We start from the raw sequence: 12,749 nt of genomic DNA, 5'->3' as shown, positions 1-12,749 counted from the left end.
GGTAAGTAAATTTGGCACACATTTAGTCTTGTCCATAGAACTTTTGGTACATCGTAGTAAGTACATGATTAACAGCATTTTCCATAATGGTTGCTTTCCAAGGGGATGGTTAATAGTATCTCTGGAATGTTTACAGTAAATCAAAAGGCAAAATAGCGCCAGGAAACACTCACAACCTATTTGTGATACAGATGTAAAAATATGTACAGCACAACACTTCTTCAGAGTTTGGCACAATTTTTTAGTGGTTGTGGGTAATAAGTGCATAAGCCGCTGTACAACAGTATAACTTTTGAAGCACAGGGAATATCAGGTTAGATTTGCTTTCAAATAAGAAAAGTCCCACAATTTCAAACTTTTGATTTCAGCACTTAACACTTCGAACATATTACAAGGCATTATCATCGGTTGTTTTTCTTTTTTGAGCAAGGAAGAAAAAAGAAAAGGAAAAAACCAAACACGCATCAAATGTCTTTCTAGAAAAAGGTGTCTCTTCTTCAAACACAGGTAAAACCAAAACTGTTGTTTCTGCTTTAAGAAGAATGTAGTCTGTTTCCCTGCAGAAAAATCAAACATTTTATGCCATCTTAGTTAGCTTGGGTGGAGTCAGGTATGCTCTAACTGGGATAGAGGTGATGAAGCTTTGTGGTGCAGGGTTAGGATATAAACAGCAGAGGGGGCTATAAAGCACGCAAAACTGCCACACGGATCTCCACCACCAATGAGTTTTCATTTTGCAAATAAAGACCCTTTAATTTGGGTATCTTGGCTTTTTTTTTTTTTTTGGATGCATAACCTCTTTTTGTGTTCTATTTTTTACAAAATGTTCAAAAAAAGTCTCTCCTTTTTGAAACCATTAAAAAAGAGCACATGATTCAACCCTTAAAAAAATAAAGGAATTAAAAACCAAAGAAGCCAGAGAGCAAGGAAAGAGGAGACTTGTTAGTTTGTTTTTAACCCCAGCCAAGCCAGAAAAAAAACCTGGTCATTCTTTTAGGTAGCTTGCAAGTAATAAGTATTCTCATGCATTTTGAAAACAAAACAAGAACATCAACAACCAAAAAAGGAGCTGTAAAAGGGAAGTGTCTCTCTCATGCAACTTTTTCTTTCACAGGAAGGAGAAAATGAGGAAGAGTGGGCTTAGCAGGTAGTAGGAAAATTAAGGGTGCATTCCAGCCAGCGTGGTGCAGCATTACCTCAGTTTCTCAAATGAAGCTGTCCCAGACGGGTCCTTATGGGCCTGATCCCGGTCTGTTCGCTTTACTTTACAGTTCTCATCCCTCAGTGACTTAGAAGTTGATTTATGTCGGTACAGCTTTTTATGGGTAGGCTCGTTTTTGGCTAAAGTGCTCAGGTGACTGTAGCTTTTATCAAAAAAGGGAGAGGGAATGTCTGTGCTGTACCCAAGACAATGAGGGTGACCAGTGTCAGAGGACACAGCTCGGCCGCCAGTTTTGCTCAAGCCCTTGTTACCCGATTTGTGACCCTTTCCCGTTCCGGGAGAATTGCTGTTCACCTTTTTCTTGGACTCTTGCGATGTTCCAGCCAAAATCTTAAGAGTTTTTAATTTTAGGCTGTTTGATTCAGGTGACCGGAATAAATCTGAGACATTGTTATGGCCAACAGGCCCCCACAAGGGTTCAATGGAGGCCATCATAAACCTCTGAACATCTGCCATCCCAGATGCAATGTTTGATAAAATATTGGACGGCTCCTCAAATTCCCTTTGATCATCATCCAGAAGGCTGTTTGCATTTCCCAGGCTAGTCTCGGACCAGCCTCCGCTGCTGTCTTTCCCTAGAGCCCATTCCCCAGGTAGCCCATTGCGCTTCCCTGTCTTTATCAAGGTTGGGCTACAGTGCCGAAGGGACTCCCCCAAAGCTTTTGTTGCCGAAGCAGCGTTATTTGGTGGAGCTGCTGTCCTGCTCCCAGCAGCCTTTTCGCCAGCTGCATTTTTCCCTTTCCTTGTAGATTTGGGAGACTGCCGAGGATTTTTGCCTTGTGGCTTCTCAGTTCCTTTGTTGGCTTTAGGTGATTTTTTCCGAGTGTTTTTCTGGGAAGGGCTTTGGTTTGTACCCATATTTTTACTAGATGAACTTTTCCGCTTCGATTTTGACACTTTGCTATTGGTGCTAATTTGGCCAGATGGCTCGTTAAATGTTGACAAGCATGGGCTTTTTTCAAGGAGGCTGACAGAATCCTCATCGTTGAACATATGGAACTGAAACTGGTGATTATTTAAAGTGAATCCATTATCTGCCTGATCCTGGGTCTGGAGAACGCCACAGTTCCACTTGACCTTCTCAGGACTGCTGAGCACGGCTTGAGAGCTATCTGGGAAACATTTCATATTTCCCAATGGTTTTGATTCGGACCCAGTTATCTGTGGGGAAAGATTAGGGGTGTCTGGCGGAGACATTTCAGAAAGTGATGACTGGCGGAACTTATCAGGGGTGAAGTTTGAGATATCTAAAAGGTCTGTAGACTCTTTCAGAGGGGTTATTTCATCTATACTTTGCTGAATCACTAGTTTGGGACTGCAGTGGGCCAAGAAATCATCAGCAATATCGTCTTCCCCCTCCTTTTCACAAGACTTTAAACTCAGAGAACTATAATTGCTAGAACTGACTGACAAGGAGCCCACAGAATCAAAACTAACAAGCCTCCCATCGTCTGTACTGAGTGCGCCGCGTTGGAAGTGAAAATGCCCCTCTTTGTTGTTAAAATGGCACGACTGATAAGAATCGTCAGGCGGTGACTCCTGGCTCTCTGGCACGTACTTTTTTTGGTATAGTAATTTGCTGCTACTCAGACTGACTTGACTGTATCCAGTGGGTGGGAGGCTGTCGGCACCCTGACAGCCACCAAACTCTGCCGTTGACAGGGCAGGAGCCTCCTGCACGTCACTTACAAACTTCTGCCCGTTGCCCGCTCCTTTGCCAGCTGGCCACAAGGTACCGAAGCTACTCTGCTCCATCTCCAAGTGACTGGGTGACTGCTGTAGCTCCGACTCGGAAGGCGGGGACAGAACGCAACTCTGGGCAGGCTGTAGAGCACAGAATGATTTCTCTGCCTGAACGTTGCCAGGGAGTGGATCCTGCTGCTGCTCTGGGGGCTGGGGGCTGAAATAGGCGATACCAGCATTGCTTGACAAATCAGAAGCATCTAACAATGTTTGCAGATACCCTCCAGGGATAAGGGGCACATTGGCAGTGATATTAGCAGATGGAGCAGGCTTGTCTGAAGAGCAGGTGGTGGGTAGGAAAGGAGAATTTTTAGCAACCTTATCCTCCTGGCACTCAGAAAGGCGAGGGCCGTCTGCGGCGCAAGGAACACTCCCATCCGTTAAACTGGTTGCAGCCTCCTGATTCCCCAGGGCTGGGGAGGCCTCTGCCAGACTGGCAGCTGCTTTGATGCGTTTGCATTTCAGCCGGGCTTCGCTTTTGAATTTGATTCTGCGCAGCACTTTCCTCTCTGGTCCTTTGAATTCCCTGCCCTGTAGTTTGCACTTGGGGGATGCCAGGCTGGTGATGTCATTCAAATGCAATCCATTTGCACAGCCAGGGGTCGTGATGGCCAAAGCCCGCATCTCTTTCAGGCCTGGATTGTCGTCTTCAATCCTGCTGCAAAGCTGCTTTGGATTGGAGGAGCAACAACCCGCCTTGCTCACTGGCTGCTCAATGGCTTTAATTCTCTGGATCCTGTGCCGGTTTGCTGGCTTGCACTTTCGCTTTCGCGGGTGAGGCAGGAAGGAGATCTCGGAGCCATTGAGATAGAAGCTCTGCTTGTGATAGAGGGCCGATCTGAGAAAACTGAGCCGGCTCTGCCATTTCTCCTGCCAAAAGCTCTTCAAGGGAGCCAGCTTTGCATACTTGCTCAGCAGTTCCTCGCTTAGAGTAACCGTGGTCTCGCTGGCATCCACTTTACTCAGCTTCACCAGCATGTGCTTTTCCCCTTTGAACCGGTTGATGATGATATACTTGATGATCACCGGAGGCTCCTTACGAGAAACTTTTCGCCTCTTCTTCGGGCACCACTCATCATCATCTTCCTCCTTGGGGCCATCGGGGATCCATTCCTTCTTATCCACAATCTTCTCACTCTCAATGGAATCGACATCATACAGGTAATCATCGCTGTACCTCACTTTCCTTTTCGCACGCAGGCCGTAGTTCTGCTGAATGAAGGAGCTGGAGTGGTCTCTGGGCAGGTACTTGCTACAGCCCTTCAGATCGTGAAGCACGTCGAAGGACGATTCGGTGCCGGTGCTGTCATCGCTAAATTCCCCAGAGTCCTCTGCGGAGTTCACCAGTTCCAAGAAGTGGTTTCTTTTGGGACCTATGTACTGCACCACTTCAGTACTGGTGCAAGATTTGTTTAAGGCAACTTTCTCACCCGCCTCCTCCTCCTCCTCCTCCTCCTCCTCCTCTTTGTCTACTTCCTCCTCCCCCCAAATGATGTTCTCTTCAGATTTGAATTGGGAAGGCTCGGTGGCCCCTCTAGGCCCTCTCTTCAAGGCTGGTCGGCTCTCCCTTTTCGGGCATCCACTGAAGACGCTCGGAAAGAAGTTGAACTGGGCGTCCTCTTGCAGCGTGCCAGTCTTCTCCCTTACACTGTCCTGGAAGGATTCGTAGCGAATCTTTAAGGAGCAGACGTCACTTCCCAAGGTTGAGTCATCATCATCAAACATGTAATTATCCACATCTTCTTCGGAAAACAGATTTACAGAAAGCTCATTTTTAGAGCAAAGGTCGAGCAGCTCAATTTTGCTTTCACTAATGAAAGATTCAAAGTAGCCCCACTCCTGGTTGGGATTTGTTAGCAGGGGCTCCTCTCCATTGCACTTGTCTAACAGTAACCCCTCGTAATAATTCTTCTGCGCGGGGTCTTCGGAATCACTGTCAGATTTCTCCATGTCTCTTTTGTCTGCTGCCCTCGATTTATGCAGAGGGAAGCTTAGAAGCTGGTCTGAAAGCAGTTGATCCCCGTATCTCATGCTTTCTCCTGTGCTCATGCAATGAATCCCTATATCAGAGACGGAACAGGTGTCATAATCCCTATTTATATCACCCACTTTCAGGCTTATTCCTGGCTCTGCATCAATGCCGTCTTTTGATTCAATGAAACAGCCCAGACAGGTCCGGCTTGGCTGCATCAAACAGTCCCCGGTGAGTGCTGACATGCTTCCAGGCTCCATGATGGTGAGCAGAGCCTTTTCACAATCTCCTGGCAGAGACCAGGAGCTCAAGCCCTTCGTAGCGCAAGAGGTCAGGGAAATGGCATGCACAGAGGAGGAGTCATCAGAAATGTGGTCAGGCACATCGACCAGTCTCAGGGGCGAAGGAGGGCTCAGCCAACAGGGCTTCTTGGAAGTCAGGCCTGGCTGGACTCGGTGGCACACGTGGCTTTCTTTTGGAGCTGCTGTGGTCAGTGCTGGGAATGGAATGGCAGCATCTGCAGCTTTCTCTTCGCCATCCAGGCCACGTGATTCTGGAAGGAGGGGGGAGAAAGAGAAAGCATGACACTCAAAACATGGGAATTTGAATCTGAAACATCCCACTGACAAAAACAGCACATGGAAATGGTTTTCAGACCATGGAGGTAAATAACCCCCCCCCCCCCAATAAAATTCTACTGCCAGCCGGCAACCCTAATCACAGTATTTATGCATTTAATTTGTGTGGTTAAAAAACCCTGAAAAATAAAAATGCTTGCAAATTCAGGCTACACACACATGAAAAACAGCATTGCTAGTTCCTATTTTATAGTTTTAAAAAGACGTTTTAAATTAATATTCTTATGTCAAACTGACCTCAAACTGAGCTAAAGTTTTAATAAAAACAATCCTGGTATTAGCTTAAAATTTAATTTCCAAGTACACCACCTCATTAACCATATTAATAAAACCTTCCCCATCAATGCTGGGTAACCATACAGTGCAGAAAAATTTCACTGCCAAGGCAGCTAAACTTTTAAATATAGGCAATATAACAAAACACATTTATAATTCACCTTTTTAGTCTGGGGCATGAGACAAATTTACTCTCTGAATTTTTTTCTATTCTTTTCATGAAACAACACTGATGCTTGGAAAATTTTTCATTTAAATCCTACCATAATATATAATGTATCTTCCTATGTAACTAACAGATTGGCTGATTAAGAGTCAGATGATTGGTAGGATCCCACAAGCGCATCGTATTTTAAGGCAGTGACACTCGCTCAGTGGCTCAGCAGCCACATGTGGCTCTTTGACATGCCGACCATGGCTTTTCTGAGCACCATTCCCCAATGTGGTACCTGCCCTAAGTTCCAGGAAAGTGGGCAATTTCTTTAGAAACTGGAATAATTTCATCATTACTAAATTTGAGACCAGAAACACATTAAAGACCAACAACATTTCCAGAGTAGAAACTCTTGTGAGTCCAAGGTCACTTTGTCAGATATATGCAGGGGTCATTTCATAGAAAAAGAGCTGGAGGAACTCATTAGCATAACTTATTAGCATAACTCATTAGCATATGCCACGCCCCCTGACATCACCTATTCTGGCTGCTTGGGATCCAATCCTGGCCATTCAGGACCGGAATTGGGCCCAAAATGGCAAAAAGGGTCTGAAAATGGTTGAAAAGGCACCCAAAATGGTCAGGATCGGGCTGCTGATGAGCGGGAGAGTGATCCACCACCCGTCAGAGGCCCAATCTGGGCCGTTTTGGCCCCAATCCAGGCTGAAACAGGCCCCAAATGGCTGAGAGTCAGGTGGGTGGGGCCACCTGACATGTGACCTCTTTGGGGAACTACCGGAACTGCGTCCCTGCATGTTCCCCCTCAAAATGAGCCCTGGATATATGACAAAGGAAGCTCTTACTCTCAAAAGCTTATACCCTAGAAAAATGTATTGGTCTTTAAGGTGCTGTGTGTGTTATGTGCTGTCAAGTAACCTACAACTTATAGTGACTCTATGAATGAAAGACCTCCAAAACATCCTGTCATTAACAGACTTGCTGAAATCTTGCAAACTGGAGGATATGGCTTCTTCTATTGAGTCTAGCCATCTTGCTTTGGGTCTTCCTCTTTTTCTACTGCCTTCAACTTTTCCTTGTGTGATTGTCTTTTCCACTTGAGTCTTGTCTTGTCATGATGTGACAAAAGTACAATAGCCTCAGTTTTGTCAGTCCTGATGTGATCTAGAACCCACTTATTTGTCTTTCGGGCTGTCCATGGTATCCGCAAAACTCTCCTCCAGCACCACGTGTCAAATGAATCAATTTTCTTCCTGTCAGCTTTCTTCATTGTTCAGCTTTCACACATCTATGCATAGTAATGGGGAATACCACAGTTTGGATTATCTTGATACCCAGAGAGACATCCTTACCTTTAAGGGTTTTTTCTAGTTCCCTTACGGCTGCTCTTCCAAGTCTCAATCTCCTTCTGATTTTTTGGCTGCAGTCTCCCTTTTGACTGATGACTGAGACAAGGAGCAGAAAATCTTGAACAATTTCAGTTTCCTCATTGTCTGTTTTAAAACTGTGTAATTTCTCAGTAGTCATTATTTTTGTCTTCTTGATGTTCAGCAGTAATCCTGCTTTGGCACTTTCTCCTTTAACCTTCATCAGCAGTCATTTCAAGTTTTCACTGTTTTCTGTCAGTAATGTGTTGTCAAATTGCTAATATTCCTTTCACCAATTTCCACTCCACCTTCTTCTAAATCTAATCCATCTTTCCTTATGATATGCTCTGCACAGAGGTTGAACAGATGGGGAGATGATATGCATTCTTGTCTCACAATGTAGCCAATTGGAAACCATTCTGTTTCCCCATATTCTGTCCTAACAGTAGCCTCCCGTCCAGAGTACAGGTTGCTCATCCACACAATCAGATGTTGTGGTACACCCATTTCTTTTAACACCATCCATATCTTTTCATGATCCACACAGTCCAAAGCTTTGCTGTAGTCTATAAAACAGAGGCTGGTTTTCTTCTGGAATTCCCTGCTAGTCTGTTCCATCAGCCACTGTAAATTTGCAATGGGATCTGTGGTACTAGACCCAAATTTTGTTCTGCCTGTATAGACTAACACAGCTACCCACCTGATACTGTTTTCATAATTACTGTGAACCCAAGGCAAAACATTTTAAAAACATAATACAACTTGCCCAGGATGATTATGGCAAGGCTGTGGAGCTGCAGGTGGTCTATGCACGAGGCTGGGCAAAAATATGGGTCAGAAGGAGGTGGCAGAAAGGGGCATGGCACTGTTGAATACTAATCCATAAAACAAAACTCCTGGCAGTCAGAAAATATAGCACAGAGAAAGGTTCTAATCACCTGTTCTATAGCAGAAATAGAGTAAAACTTGCAGGGAACTTTAAACATAGGGAAGCAGTTTTGTTTAGTTTTTTAAAAATTCAGCCTAACAAAGAGTTCCTGGAGAACTCAAAAGCTTGCATACTGTTTTGTTTCATAATTCCTACTAGACACATGAAGCTGCCTTCTACTGAACTAAACCTTTGGTCCATCAAGGTCAGTACTGTCTGCCCTGACTGGCAGTGGCTCTCCAGGGGCTCAGGCAGAGGTCTTGCACACCACCTCCAACCTGATCCTTTTAGCGGGAGATGCTGGCGACTGAACCGGGGACTTTCAGCATGCCACACAGATGCCCTGCCAGTGAGACACAGCCCCTTCCTTATGGGCAAGCCCTTCCCCTCACTCCAGCTACACAAGGGCTGAAGGGTCAACAGTAGCGGGAGAGACAACCCTACATGCCAGCGGTATATTATATTATATTATATTATATTATATTATATTATATTATATTATATTATATTATATTATATTATATTATATTATATTATATTATATTATATTATATTATATTATATTATATTATATTATATTATATTATATTATATTATTGATAGCCTGCCTTTCTCACTGAGAGTCAAGGTGAATTATATAGTGTAAGTCAATATGATTTACAGCTGGGACATCCAATAAACAATGCAATAGAGTTCAGACAGCAGAACATTTGGAAACAAGCAGAAAATTGATACAGAACTATAACAATGTATAAGCAATTAAACATGACATGTTAAACAATGCAAAAATTACCTGGTAGGACCATATGTACAGCAAAAGGCAGCATACCGCAGTATCGTCTACAGTCCCTATCACTTTATCAAAACAGCTTTCTGAATCATTTCCTTACAGTGCAGTGCCCCTACCTGTGTAAAAAAGCTTTCTTGAATAATGCAATTTTGCATAGTTTGCAGAAAGCCAGGAGATTGGGAGTCTTCCTAACTATCAGGCAGACCATTCCATAAGGTGAGGTCCACAACAGAGAATGTGCCTGTACAGACAGTTGTTGATTTTGCCCATTTGCAGGGTGCCACCTGCAGAAGTTCCTGTTCAGATGAGCAAAGCTGATGTGGCGGAGCATGCTGAGAGGTGGTCCTGTGGATATGAAGGACCAAGGCCATGAAGAGCTTTGTATGTGATAGCCAATACCTTGAACTGAGCCTGGTAATGGAGGGGTAGCCAGTGGAGTGACTGCAGAATGTGAGTAGTAGGCATTGGAGATGGGTATGAATCGAATTATGACCCAAAAAAACGCACGAACCAGGCCAGTTCATGGTTCGTGAACCAGTGGTTCGTGGAAGCTCATTTCCATGAACTTCCACAAACTGGTCTACTGCTTCGTTGGGGCGTATTTAAAGGGGCAGTTTAAATGGCCATTTTCCCAGGGAAATGGCCATATAAACTTTTCCTGCTGCTTGCAAGTGGCAGGTCCCTTTAAACTATCAGCTGGCAGGCAGGGATCCCCTAAACTGAAAGTGGAGAGCACAGTGCTCTACAAGAGAACTGCTTTCCCAACAAGCATCACTTCCATCTCATCTGGATTCAGTTTCAGTTTGTTTGCATTCAGCCATTTGACCACAGCACTCAGGCACTGACTTAAGCTCTCTACTGCATCACCAGGGGATTTGGATAGTGAGATACACAGCTGGGAGTCATTCAGAGCTAGAAGTAATTCCTCTAAAGGGTTTATGTAATGGTTAAATAACATGCTGGATAAGATCGCACCCTGTGAATGCAGTTATATACACTGTTGTTTGTTTGTGAGTATGGTGGTTTGCAGGGCATACCCCCCTGTCCTGTGGCTCTTGTGGTTGTGGGAACTGCCAGTATGGCTCCCCGTGGAGTGAGTACCACCGTCCTAAGCTGAAGCACAAGGGTAAGGCAGCCTTCTGGAAAATGGCAGCCAACAGGTTTCAGGGCCCACACGCTTTCTGCTCTCCCGGCCCCTGCTGCCTTGCTCCAAAGTGCAAGATGGTAATTCTAGGCTTTCAGACAAGTCTGCTTATTTGGGACTGCGAGAGAAGAGCCGGGCTGTGCTGTGGCTGACATTTACCTGACAGCCAATCTAATGACTGATCAGTGGCCTAAACAAAATAAAATTAAATGCCAACAAAAGGGAATCCCAATGGTTCCTATGAGCATGTCTGGGCAAAACATCCAGAGGAAGAGTGATATATGTCCAGCACTCTTCATAAAATGCAGATTTATCCCCAGCTACTATGCACATTTATTTACTTACTTCATTTGTATCCTGCCTTTCTCACTGACACTCAAATCTTGGCAATAACCAAAGTTCAATTGTACAGTAGAAACCAGAAATTCACACATCTATGCCTTCGAGAGGGCTGGTGTTGTATGTTGGCCTAAGGGCCAAAAAAGACATGGGATATGCTATCCAGGACTGAGTCCCCTGAGGTCTCTTTCCCCTCTGTATTCTTTCCTCCAATCTACTCCCTCCATTCCCATTACTTTGCTGGGAGAAAAGAAAATCAGGAGCTGGAGCTTTCCCTCCCCCTGTGGTGGCGTTCTGAGGGCATTTGGGCTCTCCTTTATTTTTTAAGAGCCGTTCCCCAAAGCTGCTGCGTGGCTGCAGAGAACCTGAGCCAGGTCTGGGGAACCTGGACCCAACTCTTTAAAAACTCGCATATCTGGTTTCAGGGCCGGTGCCACCGTTGAGGCCATGAGGTGGGGGCTGCAGGGCCGGAGGGGGCACCGGAGGGGGCCCTGGGGCGGAGGCGTGCGTCCTGCGCCACCGCCAGCCAGCCCCGCACTGCCACCGCCGCTGCCGCCCACCCCCAGGCGGGCACAGCAGACACAGGCCAGGAACGACAGGAAGCTAGGGTGGTGGGCGGGCAGCCTCCTCGCTCCGCCTCAGCCACCTGCCGGTGGCACTGCGCAATGACGTCATCATGCAGTCCGGGGCTGCGCGCGCGCTCCAGCACCAGAAACCTTGGCGCCGGGGTTGTCTAGTTTAGCGCTGTGGTATGTAGCTGGGATTGGAAGTCCACCACACTACAGAGTCCAAAGCAAGCCACTTCCTCATTGGCCCACAGCCTCTCCTTTGCAATAGATGCATAATACCAGCCTTGGAAGGATTACAACAAGCCAGTGCATATGAAGAGCGCCGAATGCCTTGAAGTGCTGTAATGATGCAAATCTACTGACTTCTACAAGCGTGAATTCTATTGCTTCCTTTTGAACTGGCATCTGCAAAGCCGTGTGAAGATTAAGGGCCAGGCAAACCAACTGGCTTGCAGAAGGTACTGGACATGGGTGCTGTGTGGCAATTAAAGTTGCTTACCATCCTCTTTCACCCCATTAATCAGGATCGTTTCTTGGTCTTCTGAGGCACAATTCTTATCTTGTTGGTCATCCATCAATTTAACCTCTAGTTATTCACTCCATGCTCTGTTGCTGCTGGTGCGCCTGTTTGCAAAAAAATGCCATTGGATACATTAGAAATCAGCTCACATCCCTGGGAATGACAGAAATCATCACACGTTTAGTAACCTTGGCTAGAAAGGCAGAAATGTAACAGCAAAATAAGCTCCCATCTTGATCTGTTGCTGCCACTGTTCAACAATAATATAGCCTCACAAATGCGCTTGGCATTGTACAAAACAGTGATCAGCTTTCGCATTCAGGGTGATTTTAGGTTACATGTGATGGACCAAATGGGAAAGAGACACTGACAAAGAATCTGGCAAGACAAGCATCAAATGGTAACTAAGACCATTTCCACACACGTTATTTGCCCCAGGTGCAATGTTGCTGGGAAGTGGTGTTTTTCCAGCTTCTACACAGCATCGTGGTTCCTTTTTGGACCTCCCAGGGTTTAACCAGTTTTTGACTGATCTTTCCCAAAACAGCTTTGCTTCAATGTTTTGGGAAAGATCACAGCAAAGCCTGGATGGTTGCCAGGTGTTGGCAAATTCTGGATTTCCCCAGTCCCCTCATACAGCAGCCTTTTCCCCTGCCCCCAACCCCATCGTAGCCCCCACAAGTTTTTTTAAAATTGGCAATTGAATATCATTATATTATTATAACACTCTCTGAGTCTCTCTACATGAGACATCTGACATGTGAAAAACACGTGTCGGGATATATAATGTTAGCTGGGAAGGGTAGTTTAAAAAGACAGAGCTGGCAGCAGGCTTTGCTATACGCTGGAGCTGTGTGAAGAGGCTGTGAAATGCCAGAAGGGAAACTTCAGCCCATTATAACCTCTCTGCTCTGGAAGGCAGCTCCAGCCCATTTCCATTCCTTGCTGCCCTCTGGTTGCGATCCCACACAGTTTTAGACTAGAGACATGAAACTGACAGAGCCTTGGGGGAGGCGAAGATGAAATTAACAAACCCTCTGAGAAAGGATCTCCACTGGCTCTATGTTTT

General features: G+C 45.5%; 1 protein-coding gene across 1 annotated transcript; it reads right to left on the bottom strand.

Moving 5' to 3' along the window:
- Positions 1-1,192: 1,192 nt before the first annotated feature.
- Positions 1,193-11,774, bottom strand: NEXMIF (neurite extension and migration factor). The gene is made up of 2 exons (XM_054995940.1): positions 11,660-11,774; positions 1,193-5,490 (listed from the first exon to the last, which is right to left on the bottom strand). The coding sequence occupies exons 1-2, from the start codon at positions 11,733-11,735 to the stop codon at positions 1,193-1,195; spliced, it is 4,374 nt and encodes a 1,457-aa protein (XP_054851915.1). The 5' UTR covers positions 11,736-11,774.
- Positions 11,775-12,749: the final 975 nt, after the last annotated feature.

Source organism: Eublepharis macularius, chromosome 13 (assembly GCF_028583425.1).
Source record: "Eublepharis macularius isolate TG4126 chromosome 13, MPM_Emac_v1.0, whole genome shotgun sequence".
In the NCBI taxonomy this organism is placed as follows: domain Eukaryota; kingdom Metazoa; phylum Chordata; class Lepidosauria; order Squamata; family Eublepharidae; genus Eublepharis; species Eublepharis macularius.
Note: the sequence above shows the minus strand (reverse complement) of the source record. Positions and strands in the feature narration are given on the sequence as shown.

Excerpts from the sequence above, each read along its gene's own strand:
- NEXMIF (XM_054995940.1), bottom strand. The coding sequence starts at position 11,735 with ATGGATGACCAACAAGATAAGAATTGTGCCTCAGAAGACCAAGAAACG. Across the intron at positions 5,491-11,659 it reads TAATGGGGTGAAAGAGGATG|AATCACGTGGCCTGGATGGC; the intron begins GTAAGCAACTTT and ends CCCTCCTTCCAG.